Source organism: Odocoileus virginianus, chromosome 7, assembly GCF_023699985.2.
Source record: "Odocoileus virginianus isolate 20LAN1187 ecotype Illinois chromosome 7, Ovbor_1.2, whole genome shotgun sequence".
Taxonomy (NCBI): Eukaryota; Metazoa; Chordata; class Mammalia; order Artiodactyla; family Cervidae; genus Odocoileus; species Odocoileus virginianus.
Genome location: NC_069680.1, coordinates 68,663,131 through 68,684,704, shown reverse-complemented (window position 1 = coordinate 68,684,704; position 21,574 = coordinate 68,663,131). Strand labels below are relative to the sequence as shown.

At 51.0% G+C, this 21,574-nt stretch overlaps 1 protein-coding gene across 1 annotated transcript in view; it reads right to left on the bottom strand.

Annotated features, from left to right (window-relative positions):
• Positions 1-21,574, bottom strand: part of ANXA11 (annexin A11) — a 41,806-nt gene that overhangs the window by 8,056 nt on the left and 12,176 nt on the right. Inside the window, exons 2-10 of the mRNA XM_020878111.2 lie at positions 8,501-8,563; positions 6,758-6,870; positions 5,446-5,832; positions 4,096-4,183; positions 3,758-3,852; positions 3,039-3,152; positions 811-901; positions 362-441; positions 175-231 (exon numbers count right to left, since the gene is read on the bottom strand). Coding sequence (XP_020733770.1) covers positions 175-231; positions 362-441; positions 811-901; positions 3,039-3,152; positions 3,758-3,852; positions 4,096-4,183; positions 5,446-5,832; positions 6,758-6,870; positions 8,501-8,555 — 1,080 coding nt within the window. The 5' untranslated portion in view covers positions 8,556-8,563. The remainder of the gene's footprint in view (positions 1-174; positions 232-361; positions 442-810; positions 902-3,038; positions 3,153-3,757; positions 3,853-4,095; positions 4,184-5,445; positions 5,833-6,757; positions 6,871-8,500; positions 8,564-21,574) is intronic.

Here is a 21,574-nt window from a genome sequence, read left to right as displayed (position 1 = left end):
GGCCTATGGAGGTGGGGTGACCTGCTCAAGGTCACACAGTTGATAAGCAGCAGAGCCTGTGAAACTTACAGCATCTGGAATCTACTCCTAATCTTTGCTGTTTCCACCCCTCATGACACAAGGAAGTGGGAGACGCTCCCTGCTCAAGAAGCCAGGTGAGCGGCCATCACTCACCTGCACATCTCTCTGGACGAGAGTCATGTCCACGTTCGTGCTTTCATCCCGGTTCCCCTGAAAGGAAGCAGGCCGTGAGGCAAGGCCACTCCATGGAGTCACATCCCTCCCTCCCTGCTCCTCCTCCCTGTGGCTCAGACGTCCACCTCTCCCTGCCGTGGGCCCAAGCTCTGCCCTGGGAAAGTACCTGAGAGAGAGAGATGAGGAGCCGCTGGAAGTGCCCTGATGTGTCGCTCCGAATGGCCTCCTCCAGAGTCTTTTTGAATTCTGAAAGCAAGATGCAGGGAAGGGGCACCCTGTAGTCCCGTGGACCAAGCTGCCCAGTGCACAGTCAACAGTGAGCCTGGCATGAGGAGACAGGTGGCCCACATGGCCCCCAGGAACATACAACTGGAGACCAGGAAGGGCTATGACTCCCAGGCTGACCTGACCCTAGTCGTGCCCAGGAGGTTTTCCCTCAGCCCTCCCTTAACCTCAGTCACCTGCTTCTGTGTAAATAGCAAGCAGGGCTGGGCTGGGATGGAAGCCCAGTGTGTTGGGGATGGCAGGAGATGAGGAGATAAGGTCAGGAAGGAAGAGTTCAGGCCCCGGGAGAGGGTGTGGTCATGGTGGGTGAGGCCCTGGGGCCAGTCTAACCTGTCTTGTAGAGTCTGTTCAGTTCCCGGATGTGCTCATTGCTGCGGGAGGCGAGGATCTCAATCAGGCAGGCTTCATCAGTGCCCGCCCCCTGCGGAGCCAGAGCACAGGACAAAGCAGGAGCTTGTGACAGCCTCCTTGCTGGCAGGCAGGGAAGAGCAGGTGCCATGATCCCCCAGGACACAAACCCCAGTGGAAGAGGCCACAGACACAGGCCCACCCATCATGCTGCTGCTGCTGCTACCCTGGCCTGAAGCAGCCAAACTCCCCCACACAGTCTCAGAAAAGTACCAGGGAAGATAGCAACATGGTGACAAGTGGAGATCCATTTGAAGGATTATCCCCATTCCATCTTCCAGGACACCAAGAAATCAGAGAAGTGTGGTGACTTGTCCGAGGCCACACAGTAAACGGTGGGGCTGAGAGGCAGCCCTAGATCTGTTTTACTCCAAGTTCAGTCCACGGATAAGGTGACAAACAACTGAGAAAACGGGTTGAAAGCGAGAGCATGGACATGTGGGAAAACCTGACTCCCAGGGTGGAGAGTGGAGTATCCTGAGACACTGAAGAAAAGGCAACAACACTGAGGATGGAAGAGACAGCAAAGGATGGGACAGTGAGAGGCAGGGGACAGGGTCAGCAGCCTGGTTTCTGTATCGGGTTGCATCTTGGTTCTGACAATCACTAGCTATGTGACCTTCGGCATGTTACTTCATTTCTCTGAGCCTCTGGTTCCTTGACCATAAAATGGGAGTGATACTGGGGCAGATATGGTAGGGTGTCCTGGAAGCAAGAGAATCAAGAAGGACTTTCTTGACATAAGAGAAACCATTTCTGGTCTAAACCATTTTGTGATCTAAGCCTGGCCACGGTACTTGTCCTTAAGGGAACAACAGAGCAACAGGAAAGATAACAAAACATGTAAAGACCCTGGGTTCTGTGTCAATGGTAAAGACAAGCCTGAAGCACTTTCTTGAGCTGTTCTGCAGAATTTAAACCCCCCTGGGCACTCAACCACCAAAACAAATGGAACCTAAGGGATGATGATGTTGACCTTTTCAGGTATGGACTCTGTGGACCATCCAAGCCCCTTCATGAATATGCACCTGTTAGCTTAAATTTTTCCCTGTTTTGCAGTTCCAGGAGACACTGCTTTGGGAAAGATCCCTGATGTTCTCATTTGCTGCAAGTAATAAATCCCTCTCCTGCTTCCTGGGCTTCCCCGGTGGCTCAGACAGTAAAGACTCTGCCTGCAACGCAGGAGACTCGGGTTTGATCCCTGGGTTGGGAAGACCCCCTGGAGAAGGGAATGGCAATCCATGCCAGTATTCTTGCCTGGAGAATTTCATGGACAAACAAGCCTGGCAGGCTACAGTCCACGGAGTCACTTTCTCCTACTCCTTGACTTAGTTGTGTCTTTTGACACCCACGGAGAGATGAACCTAGTTTCAGGGGATGTCCCTTCAGGGCAGGAAGAGTCACTGCGCCCACTAGGCCCTGAGAAATGTTAGATTTCTTCTGGGGCACCGGCTCAGTTCACAAGGACTCCCCCATCTGTGGGAGTGGCCCCATCCCATCCATAGGACACCTGCTGAGGGGCACCTGCTTGACAGTCACAGGACTAGGGGGAGGCTGAACCCAAAGTCCATCAAAACCTGCCTCCTATTTGGAATTTGGACCAAGGGACAGCTGGCCTCCTCTGTGGCTGGATCTCTGACAGGTACTCGGGGAGGGGTCCACAGGGATGCTGTGCCAAAGAAGGAGAGGCACAGAAGCAGATGGAAGAATGAAGGAGACACTCAAGCAGCAGACATGAGAAATTCTGCCCAGTCCCGTCCCTCTCCAAGTCAGGCTGCTGTCTCTATCCTCCTGATTCTCCACCCTGGCTCTGCTTAAGCTCCTCAAGAGTGTTCTGTTACCTGCTAACAACAGAGTCCTGATGAATGAGGATGATATCATCCACTCCTCCCACCCCTACTAGCACTGCATCACTGATTTTCTCTGAGCCCCAGCTCCTACCATTTAAGGCAGAGAGAGTTAAGATGCTCCCTGATGATGAGTGATGCCTCATTTGCCTCTTGGAGGAGCCACCAAAAGTTCCCTTTTCTATAGTACTTGGATCCCAGAAGCTATGCTGACAACAATAGCTAATAATCGAGCTAAGACATACCATGTGGTCTAGGTCTTTATGTTCATCATGTCCACACACATACAGAGAACATACACACCTTGATAGCTTCCTTTATCTCATAAGCATCAAAGAGGACAGGCGTCTTCATCAAGGCCAAGATTGTCTTCTCAAAGTTTCCTGACAGTTCAGATTTCAGATCTTTGATCAAATCCTAATTGGACATTCAGACAAACAAGACCTATTTTGAGAATCCACAGGAGGTGACCAATAGGAAACAATATCCCAGATCCAGCAGCATTTACATAAAAGACAAACCTCAGGCCCCAGCCTGACCTGCAGAATTGTAACCTGCATTTGAACCAGATTCCCAGGGAACTCATAGCCCATTAAAGTAGGAGAGACACTAGGCCAAAGCACTAGCCTGCATGTACTAGTCTATATGTACTCAGTGGTTATCTTTCTATTAATTAAGATCCAAAAGCCCCCAAATTCAAACTTTCATGTGTTCAGTACTTAAAACCTCTTCCTTCAAAGAGAAATAACTTGCCCATAGTCTCAGTGAGTCACAGCAGAGCCAGGATGGAACCCAGATCCCTGGGCACCTCTCAGCAAACCAGTACCCTGTGGACTCTGGGATTTCTGCTTCAGAGCATCCTTTGCCTCTAGAAGATGCCATCAGTTGACAGCCACCAAGAAATGCCCTAACATGCCTTACAGTTCATCTAGGAGATCCAGGTCCCGAGGAAAAGCAGGAGTAGGCTGCTCCTATCAGGAGGATATGCCCTGATTCAGGAAGGAACCCCCACCAATACTCACCTTCCCATATGCTGTCTTGAAGGACAGGAGGATCTGCTGCCGTTGCTTGTTGGAGCGACTACCCAGGCAGTCAATGATGGCTTGCTCATCAGTCCCTGGTGGAAGGAGAGGTGGGAGTGGGCGTGGCTGGGGTCACAGGGATGCTCTGTGGCTAGAGACTTTCTTGGCCTGGATCCTCCAATTCTCCTGAGCATCCGCAATACATCCCCATATCCACCTTCTCTAACACTCGGGCCAGGCTGCCTCCACCCAGCGACCCCAGCCCACAGAGCCACTGTGTAACTGCCGAGGGAGTCAGGAGGAGGCAGTTGGGACTCATGCCACACTGGGTCTCTCACCAAAGCCCTTCATGGCCTTCCGCAGGACCTCAGCATCTCGCAGGGGGTCAAAGCCAGATGCATCTGTGATGGTGCCTCGGTTTCCAAACTACTCAGACAGACAGACAGACAGACAGTAAGATGCTACATTTCCTAGATGTGAGACTGCCTGGCCCAGACTCTGGAGATGACCTTTCTTCTAAAAGCTGGGGGACCTGAAGGAGCCTGCAGCTGACAGCACAGGGGACTCACGCTAAGCTGGCCTAAGGTACATTACCTGTCCTCGTATCCTGACACTGAAGCATCTGCCTGGCTCCCGTGGCTCGGAGCCTACCTAGAGCTGAGTCCTGGTGCTAGAAATCTACCCTATGCCGGGGTCCTCCAGGCCTGGGCTCCTGATGAGGGGGAGGCCTCAGGAACAGGGTCCCAGCCTCTCCTCAAGGTCTCAGCACTGCACATCAGGGCTCCCCTAACAGGCCTGCTCAGTCACTCTGTGCACATCACAAACAGGTGCTCCTCTGGGATGCCTTCATGTGTCAAGCCTTCACGACGGTACATGCAGACCAGCTACCTCCTGGATTCACTCTGGTTTCCTGGCACCGTGTTCTGGACTCTACGACCTGCTTGCCTGCTGGGCTTCTTCCTCAAATGACAGCTACACTCCAAGCACACTGGATTTTTCCTGCCTAAACTCTCCCTTGATGGATGATCTAGGATGAACTGGCTTTAACAGAGGAGATAAGCTGAGAGAAAGATGAGGGGAAGGCAGATAGGGACGAGGCAGGGCAGGGGTGGAGGGACATGTGGGTGTTGGGGAAGGAGGGGAATGGACCCTCTGACTAAAAATAGTAGTCAACCACATTCCACTAGCCCTGTGCTTGGCTGGTTTGGCTGTGTAACCATGACAATGAATTCTAGGCTCTGCAAACACGAACTGCTCTCCAAAATGAGCCAAGAGCAGTCCTGAAAGAACTGGCAACAATTTTACACACTCAAAGGGGCTGGTTTTGAGTCTGGGAGGGCACATCCAGGGATTAAAGACTAAGGGCCACTGGGCAAAGGCCTTTTGAGACAGTTCTCACAAAGCCCAGGCAGTAAATAACACAAGAGGATGAAGAGTACCTGGAGGCATTCAGACCCGCCTCACACGGGGACCATCTAACCAAGCTGGGACAAACAGGGTGGCTCCCTCGGCCCTCAGGTGTGCAAACAGGGGTGGGAAGTCAGTGAGAAAGTGACACTCTGAACACTACAAGTCAGAGCTACAGGACTAAGCCCTCCCCCGTCCCTGCTAGGGGACACTAGGCCCCTAGGGGTCTCAGGCCCTTAGGGCCAGGCCCAGACAGACAGTAGCACAGGGTTGGCACTTACCTGGGCTGGGGACACGGCAGGGGTGACAGTCCCAGAACCTGAGTACCCTGGATAGCTTGGCACCGGCTGCTGCCCAGGAGGTGGCATTGGTGACTGTCCAGGGTAGGTCATGGGCGGCTGTCCAGGGTAGGCCCCCGGGGGCTGCTGCCCAGGGGGCAACATGGGCTGGCCTGGCACAGGGGCCCCTGGGTATGGCGGATATGAAGGCATCCCAGAGGGTGGGTTTCCTCCAGGGGGCGGGTACATTCCATACGAAGGAACAGGCTGCTGGGCGGGAGGGGGCTGCCCAAAACTCCCCGGGGGAACTGGAGGGTAACCAGCCCCAGGGGCCCCTGGGTACAGGTTTGGCACGTTGGCTCCTCCAAACGTCCCGGACATGTTGGCTGCCTGCAAGTCCACAAAGCAGAGCCTTAGACTAACAGCCCTGGAGAGGTAAGGCCACACTCCATCCATCTATCTGCCCTTCCCCACCCTGAGCCCTGCAGTGGGTGCCCGGGAGCCACGCTTAGCCCAAGTTGCCTCTGAGCACCACTGGCTTCTCAGCAGGCCAACAGTGCCCACCCACCTTGTCGCACATGCCCTCTGCCTGCACCACTGACCCCTTAACCTGCCTGTGCACCAAAGCACCCACACTTGCTTTAACACCACACCACTGTTTCCTTATGCTACTGTCTGTCTCCTCTCAGTGGATGGTAGGTACTCCTAGGCTGGGGTTTTCTATCCCCAGCACCTACAATAGGCCTGGTGCAAATTAGACTATGTAGTGGTTACCCTGTTCACACTGAGCATACGTTTATCTTTAGATTATAAAATACACCATTTTATAAGCAAATCAAAAGTAGCACGCCTGCCTGTGTTACCAGGCACCTGCCCCCAGGCCCAACCAGGACAGTCATCCACATGTACCAACATGGACAACACACACCTGAATGTGGTCACATGTGCATCACACACACACACACACACACACCCTCACCTTCCTCCCGTCCCTATGCTAAGAGCATACAGAAGGTGCTCAATGCATATTCCTCACCCCTACCCAATCCCCCAGCGCTGAAAGAAACCTGGAAGACCACGCAGCCCAACAAATTGCCCCACCCCTCACTTTCCAGTCGAGAAAAACGAGATGCACAGAGGGACTGTGAGCTGGCGAGAGCCTTGATGGAAACCCTTCTGTCCTAAGATATAGTTCGACACCCTGGGTGCCCACAGGTAAACACACACCCCTGACACCATGGAAGCCAGCAGCTTTCCTCCCTCTGGCCCCAGAAGAGTGGCCCCCGGGGCAGCCCAGTGGGAGGGCTGGACTCACCACTCCTGAGAGGTAGTCCTGGTTGAACTGCCCTGCGTAGTTGGCCACATTATCCAGCCCGATGGGAGGCATGGTGGGTGGCGGGTAGCCAGCACCTCCCCAGGCACCGCCACCTGAAAGCAACACCGATCCATCAGTCCCCCGATCAGCCACCAAGAGGACGAGGCAGAGGCGTCAAGTTCCCAGGTGGGTCAGAGAGGAGGCCAAACGGAGCCTTGGGCAGTCCTATAGGCCACAATGAAAATGCTCAGGCAACAAAGTCTAGCCTGATCCCACTGCCAGAGAAGAGAAGGAGGAACCTTCCCCACCTTTCAGGGAAGAAGGCACCACTCAGCAAACACTCCGAAGACTCTCTGCAGGGTATTACGGTGGGAGGACCACGGGCAGACCTGCTCTGCTGGGCTCACCAGCACGGACCAGGAGTACAGACAGGTCACTCAGGGAGGCTATGCTGAGCCCAGCAGAGTGGGGGCTCAGGGAGCACTCAGAGTCCACAGTGACGGGAAAGCACGGCGGGTGGGGCGGGGGGTCCTGCTCATTGGGTGGTATGCGTCCCCACATGTGTGTAAGAGGCAGGGAGAAGCAGGATGACAGGACAGAGGGAGACAGAGCTTGGCTGTGGAAAAGACACCTGTCCTAGTCAGGAGGACAATCGGGGAACAGCAGTACAAAGTCCCAGCTCTGAAAGCAGCAGGACTGGGGTATGTGCCCTGGGCGAGCACTCAACCAGCCTGGCTCAGTCTCCTCGTGCGAAGTGGGCATAATCAGTGATGGCCTCAAACTGCTACGAGGAGGATTGAGAGAGTTACTGCCAGGCAGGGCTTAGCCGGGAGCCCGGTGAGCATCCATGTGTGATAGCCCTCACCGTAGCCCCCACAAGTAGCCCAGCAGCTAGCATCACGGCTGGCCTGTCAGAAGCAGCCCTGTCCACGGCTGCGAAAAGGCCCTGGGGGCCTCCAGTGTGGCTCTCCAGCTCCGGGACACTCAGGACAGAGCCTCCCTGGAATCACTCGGCAGTTCCCTCTCCTGCTGCTCAGGTGCTGACAGAGGTGGAAGTGGTGGGACACAGACAGCTGACGGGCCGGCGCAGCCTCCCTGCTACTGGCCCACAGCAGCAGCTGCAGCAGTAACAGCTGAGCCCCAGGACCGCCTCTGCTTCCTGCCCGTGCAGGGGCCCCGCTGCTGGGAACCACGCGCCGTGCACACAGGGCCGGAGGAGTGACGGGGCCTCAGAGGACACCGCCAGAGCCTTCACCCGGCTATCGCGGTCCTGTCTGGGCCAGCCCAGTGATGGAGACACTGGAATTCATTTGCAAAGGAGAAAACTGCGTCTCAGAGAATGGAACATGTTTGTCTGTTCCTAATACTGGAGAAGGAAATGGCAACCCACTCCAGCACTCTTGCCTAAAAACTCCCATGGACAGAGGAGCCTGGTGGGCTACAGTCCCTGGGGTCACAGAGAGTCAGACACGACTGAGTGACTTCACACTTCACACTCATCAGCTAATAAGGCAAGAAACTGGGGCCTGGCCTCATCCTGGCTTTTCAGAAGTGGCTTCAAACCCTGGCCTCGCCTGGCCCCAGGTTCCAAGCTCTTCTCCAGCCCCTTCCCACCTGGCTGCACTGGGTGGGTATGAAGGGAGCAAGGAAATGACTGGAAAGCACCATCATTCCTCCCCTCTGCATGCCTGGATGCTGTGAAGAGAGGGCAATCCCTCCCCCACAGGCCCCAGACCTTCTTACCTGGTGCAGCTGGTGGGTAGCCACCTGCGGGCGGGGGGTAGCCTGGGTAGCTCATGGCTAGATCTGAAAGGAAAGAGGAAAGTGTGCTCAGGCTCGGCCAGGGACTCCCATTAGCTTTACGGGAGAACAGCGACACCCACAAGCCAGCCCCGGTAGGAGGAGCTGCATGAGGCCTGACCCGAGGTGGGGCAACCCAGCTCACCGTTTACCCACCAGGCCCCTGCCAGAAACTGCAATCGGGGCATTACAGGATTCATCACCCACGAGCTGGTGAGTTTCCTTCAAAACCCCTTCCACCCAAGCTCTACTCCCGCCTGTGCGGACAAGGGATGCCGCACGTGTGAAGCTGCTCTCCCGTCTCTCTCTCAGGGGTCCAGGTCTATTTGCCTGAATCTTCTTTATTACCATTCAGCCAGCATCAGGGAAAGCCCACGCTCCCGCCTCCCTGTGCCCAACCTACAGACCCTGAGCGATCCACAGTGGCCTCCAAGTTGCATCTGCCCCAAACTACACTTTGTGTTCTCCAGCCTCTGGTTCACCCGGCAAGGGAATCTTTGGGTATGGGAACCATTCCCAGAAATAAGGAGAGCCCTCAGGAGGGCTCATCTGATCAAGTGAGGCAGTACCATCCTGTCCCTACAGATGGAGCTCAGACAGGGCGAGACTTGCAGGTCAGTAGTAAGGGAAGGAGACAGGTCCGGAACCTAGAATTCTTGGTGATGGTGGGAAACCTGTCCTCACAAACCCCTCTCTGGACAGATCCCTCTGCCGTGTCTCATGCTAGTGGAGCTGCCCAGAGGGACACGATCTGTTGTGATATCACACTCTCAGACCACCAGCAGCCTGCTTACTCCTGCCAATCAGTGGCTGTTGCAATTTGAGAGGCACCCAAGGACCAGTGAGAGTGAGGAGACCTGTAGGCTCCCCTAATAATCACACCTGCTGAGCCCAGGTGAGCTGCTCCTCCTTGCACGCCAGGCCCCAAGCGAGTTCTCCAAACTGCAGTGTGCATCAGAACCCACCTGGAGGGCTAGTTAAACACACTGCTGGGCTCCACCCGCAGGGTTTGAGTCAGCAGAGCCAGAATTCGTATTTCTAACTAGTTCCCAGGTGATGTTACTGGTCCAGGAACTCTGAGAAACACCTCTCTAGACACCATTATCCACCTACAAGATTCTGGGCCGCCCTTCACAGCTGCACTGGAGAACTGCACACGCTGTTTTTAAGGAAGATGAAGGGCTTCCTTAAGGTGCCACTGGTCCCCACAAGTCTGGTTCTCAGCCCTCTGGGCATGGTAATTTATTTGGGTCAGTGGGTCCATGGGTGACTGCAATGGGAGGCCAGATGGTGGCCTAGTGACCTTGCAGAGAGCTAGAATTGGCAACATGTGGTGTGGGCCAAAGTCCTTTTCCCAAGCACTCTGCGATGTGGCAACTAAGGTCCCCAGTGGTGCTTCAGTCTGACCCCTCTGCCAGAACCCTGAGGCCTCACTGGTGAGGCAGCATCCTGGGGATCTGAATGATGGATGGGCCAGGAACCTCCTCATGGAATAAAGAGGAACTGCCCATCGGAAAAACAGAGGAGCTGCAGTCCTGTTCCTGACACCGTTCTCCCTGGAGACCACCTCCCAGAGGAATGAGCCTGGAAGCCTCATCCACAGTGGGATGGGAAAACAAAACGGAGGAGCGGGATACTGCCCTGTCCCCTACATCAACGTAAAATGTCAGCCAGACACTGAGCTTCAGACTTCAGAAGCAGTCCTTACCCCCAAAGATAAAATTAAGTTTCTGTGTAAGACAGAAATACGGAAAATAACATAAAGACAAGAGAAAGGACAAATTTAGGGAAAACGTTTTATGGTAAGAAAAAGACCAATAACCTTTAGAGAAACTCAAATGATGCAAACTATAACAGAAAAGGAACATTAGATGTTCACCCTCACTAACATGGTGAGGCTCACCAAGTAAAAACACAAAGATGTTGAAATTAAAAATGACACAGTCTTTGACTCAGAAGCTCTACTTCTGGAAATCTATTTCCCAGATGCACTTAACTGTGACATTTACTACAACAACAACAACAAGGAATCCCTAAATACCCACCTGCAAGAGGCTGGTTAAATAAATCACAACGGATCCATACAAGGGATACTCTGTATACTGTATTCATATATCTATATATTATATTATATACTTCAGAATTAGCCAGCTCTATGAGTGGCGATTTGAAATGATCACCATTATTAATCAAGGTGTAGTGCTGTGTGTATGCTAACTTTAAAAAAAGAAAATGTACAAATTTAGCACTGAACACACAAACACACACACCCTACAATCCCTGGAATGTTAAACAAGAAACTGGGTAACACTGATTGCCTCTGGAGGGGAAAACTGGAATAGAAATGAAATTCACTGTTTATATTTGCATTTCTTGCCACATGCATTTGGGCCTATTAAAAAAACAACTTTAAAAAAGACCCAATTCAGTTGGGGATTTCTGAGCTCACTTGAGGTCGTGGCTGTTCTTCCAAGATTCGAATAACTCACACAGGGTCCATTCAGCGCAAGGCAGCCCAGCTCTGAGCCTGGGGTTAGGATTATTACATAAATACACCATGGCACTTGGACCTGGAGGGACTGCTAGGGTTCCCACCTGGGGCAGAGCCACAGGCCAGCCTCAACCACTCACACAGTGATGGTGCTCATTCCCAGAGCTCCCTGATGATGAGTCTGCCCTGCAGTGTCCACAGGCCCGGTCTAATCCTACACCCAAAGAACAGTCCTTCCTCCCACGCCCCCCTGGCTTCTCCTCTCCCCAAAAGCCCACCTTCAGTCTTCCCCTCTTCTGAAAGAACAGTCTCATTTTCTTCTCACCATTTCCTGCCTGAAGTGGTTTCACGTTTGTGACCCACTCCCTTCTTGCTCGCAGAGCTCCCTTGGGAAGCAAAGGCTCCAGGTAGGGTGTGGAGAGCCCACAGCAGTAGCTCCCCCAGCGTCCCTGGACTGGTAATACCTGCATGTTCTGGACAATGGAGACAGGATGCTGATGCCTGTTAAATTTCCCCCCTCCATTCTACCTGTTGCTCCAGACTACAAGATCTCCTGCAATCTGGACCAGTATCAAGCATCTTAGAGCTCTCTCTCAGCTTTCTTTTATATTCACTGGTTGGGAAAATGTGGCATTTGCGTTCTTCCCAGTGAGTGACACTGAAAGGGCGCTCCTGCACTGTCGCTACCAACCTCTCCCCACCCAGGACCACTCAATCAGTTATTGGACCACCGAACTCTACCACAGCCCGATCGACACCCATTTCCTCATCTAGTTCACAACAGTAGGAAGAGGGCCTCCGTCAGATGAGGATTCTAACACATCTCCCCAACCCCTCGCCCGCCTAGAGCGCTCTAGCTTACCTGTCTAGGACTCTCCAGGAGAAAAGCAAAGGCAGCCAGGGAAGCTGGGTCGACCTTCAGGGGCCCTACCCTCAATCCCAGTGCCGTGGCTCGGCCCCTCCCAACGACCACATGTCCTAGGAGAGCCCAGGATCAGCAGGCAACTCTTAGACGCCCAACATCTACAGTCTTCGCCTCACCTTTTTAAAATAATTTTACTCATTTATTTTTGGTTGTGCTGGGTCTTGGTTGCTACGCAGGCTTTTCTCCAGTCGTGGCAAGTGGAAGCTGCTCTCTAGCTGCAGTGTGTGGGCTTCTAGTTGCACTGGCTTCCCTTGTGGTGGAGCACAGGCTCCAGGGCACACGGGCTTCAATAGCTGCACCCGTGGGCTTGGCAGTTGGCAGCTTCCAGGCCCGAGAGCACAGGCTCAATAGCTGTGGTGCACAGGCTTTGCTGCTCCATGGCATGTGGGATCCTCCCGGATTAGGGATTCAACCCATGTCTCTTGACTGGCAGGTGGATTCTTTACTACTGAGCCACCAGGGAAGCCCCCTTTTTCTGTGAAAATTAAGAAATTTGCTTATGGCCCAGTCTTTACATACTCTGGCCTCCACTTTTTCTCAAGAGGCCACCAGCAGGGTCCGCTGCCCTTGGCAAAGTTAGTCTGCACCCAGGGTACCAAATCTGGCTCAGAGGGGAGTTTGGGCAGGGCATGGTCGGGGCAGGGGTGGAGCCCTCACCTTCCCCTTTGCTCTGTCCAACCCTCACTCTGCACAACAAAAGGTAACACAGTAAATGACCTGCAGATCTGCTTTCTCTTTGGCATCCACAAATATCACACCTTCTATGCTGACCAATGCCTTCCTCCTACGTCTGCCCTTTAACAAAGAAAAAAGGTGCCTGCGTGGGGTGCTTCACATAGTGGACAGGCTGGGATTCTGACAGGCCAGGCACTTCCCTGTTCTGTGCTGGCTCTCATCAGGGCACTCTGTCTTGGGACTCACTGGAGAGGGCCTCCAGGTGCCGCAGGCAGCTGGCCTCTTCTGGGACTAATCCAGTTCCTAGAAACCAGTCTCTGGGGAACTTTCAGCCTCAAGTACTGCCTCTCAAGATGCAGCACAAATACCAGCCTTCCCTTCCTTCCTCACTGGGACCATCTACCTGCAGCTGTGCACCAAATCTCATCCAGCTGTGGCCCTCTCTGGCTAAACTAGGGCTCCTCGTGCTTCAGGCTGCAAGACAATCACCTGCTGGACTTGTTTTCACCCAGATTGTCAGGTCCTGGCCCCACAGTCTCTGCAGGGTGGGTTTGGGAACTGGCCCCAAAATGCTGATGCTGCTTGATTCTGGACCAGTTTCTGCAGCACTACTTCCTCATGCTTGGGAATCACCTGGACAGCTTGCTAAAAATGCCCAGGCCTTGGCCCCAATCATTCTGGGCACTTCAATCTGGGACGGTCCTGGGAATGTGAAATATAAACAAGCACCCTATCCCCATCTCCAGGAATTCTGATGTAATTGATTCTGCACTCCACAATCTAGGAAACGCTTTTTCCTTTAAGGTACTTGGACACTTTCTGGCTTATTCTATCTAATCTTTATTCTCAGCAGTAAGTAAACTCTGAGGATAAACACCAAGATCTGAGCATCCCAGGGTCCCTTGAGACCAAGCCTCAGCTTACTTGGTGAATGTTGAAAGCAGAAAGCAGGTACAGAGGGGGCTTCTTGGAGCCTATAAAGTGGCTTATTCCCTAAAACCGTGTACATGTATACAAGAATACCATTACATTTCAAGGATTCCACAAGAGTAGGCACCCAGAGTCCTCAAACACAGCAAAATAGAAACACTGTATTGGGAGAAGAGGCAAAATCACCCAGAACAAGAGGTACCTCACTGCCCTGACCTAGCCACCGCCCCCCATGATGAAGAGTCTTGTCGTTCCCCCACCTCAAGAGTGGGAGATGGAGATATATGTTACGCTGGCTATGCTCTCTGCACATATTCTCGTGTCCTGCCTGACTTCCAGTGATGTGGAGGAAAAAGGATGGTGGCAGGGCCATGCATGCCTAGCACAAGGATCATGCAGTGTCCTCCCCAGAGGGCTAGGGTTGCAGCAGGCTAACACTGAGAGGAGGCAGAAACCTGGAGCTCTTCCTGGGCCAGAAGTCACATGCCGTGAGACCTCCTGCCCAATGCCCAGCAGCAAACCAAAACGGCCTGGACTAGAGTGCATGCTTTTATGGGATGATCCCTTCCCAATCTGGGGGCTGGAGTACTTATCTGTGTGTTAGTTCATTAATATTAAATCTTCAATCTGTTTTTATGCGAAAATTTACATATAGAGCTCACACCATACAGTTCAGATGATCCCTGCTGGTTTCTTTTTAAAAATCAAAGGAAGAGAAGACAAACTACAGAATGGGGGGGATGACGTTTAAAAAGACACATGTGATAAAGGACTGTTGCCCAAAATATAAAAGGAACTCTTAAAAACTCAACAGTATATATATCTGAAACTAAAACAACACTGTAAATCAACTATACTTCAATTTTTTTTTAAAGGTAAGAAAATTCAATTAAAAAATGGGCAAAAGATCTGAACAGATACTTTCCCCCAAAATACATATACATGGCAAAAAAATGTACGAAAAGATGCTCAACACCACACATCCTTAGGGAACTGCAAATTAAAATAACAGTGATATACCACCACACACCTATCAGAATGGCAGGAACGCAAAACACCGATGACACCAAATGCCAATGAGGGTATGAAGCAACAGAAACTCATTCACTGCTGCTGGAAATGCAAAATGGTAGAGCCACTTTGGAAGGCAGTTTGGCAGTTTCTTACAAGCTAAACATACTCTCAGCTTACGATCTAGCAATAGCACTCCATGGTATTTACCCAAAGGGGCTGAAAATATATGTGCACACAAAAACCTGTACATGGATATTTACAGCTGCTTTCTTCATAACTGCCAAAATGTGGAAGCAAGCAAAATGCCTTCAGATGGTGAACGGATAAACTGTGGTACATCCAGACCATGGAATATTATTCAGCAGTAAAAGAAATGAGCTGTCAAGCCATGAAGAGACAAGGAGGAACCTTAAATGCATGTTACTAAGAGAAAAAAGCCAGCCTGAAACGGTTATGTCCTGCACAGTTCCAACCATACATTATTGTGAAAGAGGTAAAACTATGGAGAAGTTAAAAAAAATCAGTGATTACCAGGAGTTAGGGAAAGGAAGGCATGAACAGGCAGAGCACCGAAGATTTTTAAGACAGTGAAGCTATTCTGTATGACACAAAAACAGTGGATATATTAGTCAAAACCCACAGAATGTACAACAGTAAGAGTGAATGCTAACAATAAACCATGGACTTTGGGCGATAATGGTATGTCAATATAGGGTCATCGACTCTAACTCTGATATGAGATACTGACAGTGGGTGAGGTGATGCTGTGAGACTAAAGCTGCTCTATAAATTAACTTACATTTAAAAATTAAAAATAGGGCTTCCCTCGTGGTTCAGTGGTAAAGAATCCTTTTGTTCCACCTGCCAATGCAGAAGACATGGGCTGGGTCCCTGATCCGGGAAGATCCCACATGCCATGAACAACGAAGCCTGAGTGCTACAGCTACTGAGCCGGTGCTCTAGAGCCCGGAAACTGCAACCTCTGAGCCCACAGGCCACAACTGCCGAAGCCTGCAAGCTCTAGAGCCCACACTCCACAACTGAGAGAAACCACGCAATGAGAAGCCCACGCACCGCAACTAGAGGGTGGCCTCCATTTGCCGAAGCTAGAAAAGAGTCCACGTGGCAACAAAGGCCCAGCACAGCCATAAATAAGTAAATAATCATAAAAAAAATAAATAAAACGAATATAAACACATTGTGTGGAAATTCAAACAGAACAGAAAGGCACAAAGTGAAAAGCAAAATTCACTCTCTCCTCTAATTCCCTAGCCAAAGGTCACCACTGAGCAGTTTCCAAAGTAAAATTCAAGACAAGACACACTTTCACACACACACACAAAATGCAAATACATGTGTGTTTATCTATAGTTTATATATGTTCATATACATAGAGAGAGAGAGAATTTTTAAAAAACAAGAAAGAAATTTGTCTATCAACAGACTCTCGCTCCAGTTCAGAGCTAGGTTTGGGCAGGCTCTGGTGTAATTAGTCAGCCACATGCCTCCCTGGCCCACTTCCTGCACCTGGCTGTTGGGAAGATGAACAGTTAGCCAGCCCTGAGCTGGTCTGAGCAGCTGACGACCACACACAGCTGGGAAGCAATGACCCAGAGCAGGGTGCAAAAGGGTTTGCCCAAAGCAAGACTATTTAAGGTAGTTCAGTTCAAAGAATCTCATGGAAAAGGGTCCCAACCAGTGACCTGGAGCTAGGCCCTCACCTCCACAGACCTTGGGTGTGACAGGTGGCTTCACCTCTCAGGGCTCTTCCTAGTTGGACTTCACAACTTCTGAAGGTGACACCTCTTCAGGTTTTCACCCCAACCCTAGACTTAGAGGCTCCCAAAACTGGAAAGGAACTTGCAGTTTCCAACCATCTTGGTTTTGCAGCTAAAATATGCCAGGGACCCAGCTCACTCAAGTCACAAGCACATGGAGAGAGGGTCCAAGGTGGAACTCGGCTTTCCTGAGAGAGATCAGAGCCTCCCTGCCTTCCCCAAACAGGGCTGTGTTACAAAACCTGTGAACACTGCAACCTGGGCTGGGCTGGTTTGTTTGGTGGTCCCAATCAGTCTTGCCACTGATGACCTACTTTAAGACCTCTCTCTCCTCCAAGGGCAAAGGAAGACAGTGCAGTAACTGCTTTGAACTGGGGTCAGCCAAGGTCACTCCTCATGGCCAGGAGGTTCCAGAAACCCTCAGGTGCCTCCGCTGACTCCACAGGCCTCTACCCATACCTAGAGGGAGGAGGGGAGAGAAGCCTGGTGCAGCCAAGCTCTGCCACACACAGATCTAGCTTCACTCAGATCTAGCCTGGTCCATCTCCAGCTCAGCCTGGCCAAGCAGAAACAGGCAGCACGGTACAGAGCTCCATGCTCCCTGAACTGCGTTCCCTGACACCAACTTACGTCTCATGAGTGAAGAATTTACCAGGTACCCACTTCAAAAAAGAGGCTAGTTGTCCAAAAACTTTGAAAACTGCTGCCTACTACATCCTCTTCCAGGAAAGTGCTCATTTTTGATAGCATAATAAAGACTCTGAGAAGTCCTATAACAGGTGTCTGCTTAACTTTACCCCTCAATTTCTCAAACTTACGAGACAACAGTGATAGTTAACATTTATCAAATACTCATCATGTACTAGGCCCTCTGTCAAGTGCCATACATGAAACTGAACTTTACAACTCCCTAAGACACATAACACTTGAGATCATGATCTCTGCAGTAGAGATAAGCAAACGGAGGTATGGAGAGATTACACAGATTACCCCAAGGTCACGGCTAGTAAATGAAAAGCCAGGATTCAAACCCAGGCAGCCGAGCCCCAAAGTTCAGGACTTCATCCCTACAGTGCACTTCCCTCCAGGGCCCACCAGCCCCAGAAACTACTATTTCAAAGACTGAAACTTTAAAAACACTGGTTGATGAAACAGAACAGGATTAGGAAGCAGGACACTAGGTTTTACTGTGATCTCAGGTATTTCACTAAAGGCAGTCTAGAATGGTGGGAGGAACATGAACTCTGATGCCAAGAGGCCCAGGTTCAAATCCCAGTTCTGCTCCACTGGGATGTGTGGTCTTGGGCAGGTTATTTACTACTCTGGGCCTCACTTTTCCACATTTGTAAAATGCAGATAATAACAGTTTAATATCAAATATGTTCTCATTATATCATTGTGAAAGTGAAAGTTTCTCAGTCGTGTCTGACTCTTTGCGACCCCATGGAACTCTCCAGGCCAGAATACTGGAGTGGGTAGCCATTCTCCAGGGGGTCTTCCCAAACCAGGGATCGAACCCAGGTCTCCTGCATTGCAGGTGGATTCTTTACCAGCTGAGCCACCAGGAAAGCCCAAGAATACTGGAGTGGGTAGTCTATCCCTTCTCCAGCGGATCTTCCTAACCCAGGAATCGAACTAGGGTTTCCTGCATTACAGGCAAATTCTTTACCAGCTGAGCTACCAAGGAAGCCCCCCAAAAGTTCTAGTCACTCAGTCATGTCTGACTCTTTGTAAACCCCTATAGTCCATGGACTTCTCCAGGCCAGAATACTGGTGTGGGTAGCCGTTCCCTTCTCCAGATCTTTTCAACCCAGGGATCTAACCCAGGTCTCCTGCGTTGCAGGCGGATTCTTTACCAGCTGAGCCATCAGGAAAGCCCCACATGTCATCTAACCTCTCACTATATCAGTTTCCCTAAAATAGCAGGTTAAATTAGAGGGTCCCAGAGGACCCTAGACCACTTGATAACACTCAGGATGAGAGATGTGGGGGCAGGGAGGGCATGCGGTGGAACACAAGAGCTTGGAGAGTCAAGACAGTGTGAAGGGCAGAGGGCGGGGGCACGGCACAGAGAGTTAAGTCTGCTGGTTCCTTCTCCACTCCAAGCCCAGCCCCTAGCAGCAGATCCTGGGTGGGAATGGCTGCATTGGATTTTCCAATCTCCCTAAGAAAACACCAACAGGAAACTGGCAATGTTTCCTTTCTATCCCTGCTGTAGGCTGGGGTGCCTGGGGGCTTGGTCCAAACTCCACAAAAAAAGCTGGAAGTGAGGGGCGTAGAGCTTCCCAGGTGATGCTAATGGTAAAGAACCCGTCTACCAATGCAGGAGACACAAGAGAGGCAGGTTTGATTCCTGGGTCAGCAAGATCCCCTGGAGGAGGACATGGCAACCTACTCCAGTATTCCTGCCAGGAGAATCCCATGGACAAAGGAACCTAGCAGGCTACAGTCCATAGGGCTGCAAAGAGTCGGACATGACTGAAGCGACTTAGCAACACGCCTGCAGGCACACAGGGGCCAGGGGTGGGGGTGATGCAGGAGGAAGCACCTCTGAAAAGACCTTAAGAAGAAACCTGCCCCGGGAGGAGTGACTGGCAGAAGCAGAGCCTCAGTCTGCACACAGTTTCAGCCCCACCACTACCTAGGAGCCTGCTGCCTGTATGCCCACTCTGGGCTCGGCCCTGACAGAAACCATTTCTGCTTTTAGCTGAGAAGACCTTTCCAGACCGTGTCCTGGGAACTGAGAAAGAGGAAGTGAAGCAGAAGCGGACACTCCACGGAAAGGCACCTGCAGGCAGACATAGATTCACAGGAGGTCACTCTACAACCTCTCCACGGCACAGCCCTGGTAAACCTTGGTCCATTCAGTTCATGGGAAGAGTCCCCTCTGACAGACGCCCACACTAGACAGGATTCTGGAAGCACCAACACTTAGTCAAATGCCAACCCTGATTCAGGATTTCTGAGGAGTGAAAAGTGGCCACAGAGGAAGCAGGTGAACCCAAATATGGTGTCAATATCTGGCAGATAACCAGGCTGTGACAGATGAGGCTGAGGTCCCTGGAGTCTCCAAGGTTCTTCTGACAGACACAATTTCTGTCACAAAGACAGTGACAGAAAATCCCTCCCACCCCCACCAACTTAAGTCCTAGGTGTGGCCAGGACCTTATTAGGAAATACCCCCTCCCCCAAAGGGAAACGGAGGTTTGTTTCTAAATGCCTCTGGGGCTGGGGAGGCAGGCCTGTATCTGTCAGTTTCACCACTTCCGCATGCAGAAGCCGCTTGCAATTACCCCACCTGATCAGAATGGGCTCCTCAGGATCAGGCGATTAAATCAAGCCCAACTCCTGAGAGTACAGAAAGCCTCCTTGCTGTCCCCGACTTAGCTCTCGAGTCCCTCCATTTCCTGCAAGTCCAACCCAAGAGTTGTGCCTCTAGAACCACCTGGGCCCAACAAGGGTGTACCCTCCGAGCTCTGTGGAGGGTACTGTCTGCACAACAAAACCATCAGCAGCTCAGCTGGAGGGGAACTTGGGGAGTCCCTTCTCTGAACCCCTCCTTGGTCTGGCTGGGGAAAGGGAGGCTGGGCAGCTCCCGCAGCCTAAGCATCACCAACACTGGGTCTCATAACATTCAACCCCAGGTCCTCTGCAGATGCTTCTACTACCTCCAATTATTCTCTCTTCCATCTGTGCACAACCCACACTCCCCTATTGAGCCACAGACATCACAAGACAGTCCTAAGAGACTTCTCAGCTCTGTCATGTGAACTTTACCCATGGCCCACACAGCCCTGATACCATCTCTAACACTGCTGCTGGGCAACCGGGGTGAAAAACGTGGTCCAGTGACAATAGTCCTAACACTTGCTGGCTGTGTGAGCTTGGGCGTGTGTCTTGACCTTTCTGAGCCTTTCTCCTTAAAACTGGGAAGGTACATTCATCTTACTACGTGGCCATGAGGGTCTGATGCAGAGATACATGCATATAAAGCTATCCACCATGTAGCTTATTAGCATACAGCAGGTGCTCAGTTAATCTTACTCCCTAAGAAGCATTAGTTTGGTAGCTAGGGTCTAGTTCCTTCCTAATTTCACCATTTGCTGTGTGACATTTTCAGAACTTAACTTCTCTGAACTTCTAAGCTGTCTGCAAAAATATGACCTGCCAACCTACTTTGGTATTATTGTGAGGACTCAATGAAGTAAGAACAGGGAAGACTTTTGTAAAATAGGGACCATTTTCTGTGCTTTGTCACCAATTCAACCTGGGTTGTACCCTTCCAAGTGGCCAAAGAGGACAGGCTCTGAAGTTTGGAGAGGGGGAGAAAGGGTCATCAAAGATCCTGAACAGACTTCCAAACTTATTTAGTGTCTACTAGGTGTCCAGCCCACACAGTGAGAGGAGTACCTAACCAATCGTCATGGTCACAGGTAGTTCAAGGCTGGGAAGGGAGAGAAAGGAGGGCTTTCAAAGCCCATGATCAAGGCACCATGAAGTTTCTGGATTAGGTCTGTCAAAAATATCCCCAACAGAGAGTCAGTATCCTGACCCCCCAGAATCTGTGACTATGTTGCCCTAAACGAAAAAGGGGCTTTGCAGATGTGATCAAGGCTACAAACCTTGAGATAGGGAACATACCCTAGATTATCCAGGCGGGCCTATGAGTCCTTTCCTGGCTATGGTAAGAATGAAAAAAAAAAAAAGGATAAGGAGAAATAAAGATGAAAAGAAAGATATAAGAAGCTTGAGAGGGATTCCATCCACACAGGAAGGGTGCCAGAAGTCAAAGGATGCAGATGGCCTCCAGAAGCTGGAAAAGACAGGGAAGCAGATTCTCCTCCAGAGCTTCCAGAAAAAATGTAATCCTGCCAACAAACACCAAGAGACCCGTGAGACAAAACTGTACAACAGAAAGGTCGTGTGCTAAAATGGTGCAGTCACAGTGGCAAACAGTAGGGCAGCTCCTCAAAATTAAACATATGACCTAGCAATTCCATTTCTGTAAATATACCCAAAAGAATTGAAAGCAGGACTTGAACATATTTGTCCACCAGTGTTCCAATGCTCACAGCATTTTGACTGTTATTCACAACAGTTTGTTTTGGATAAACAAAATGTGGTATATACATAACAAAACAGTATTTCGCCTTAAAAAGGAAATTCTGATACATGCTAGAATATGGATGAATCTTGAGGTCATT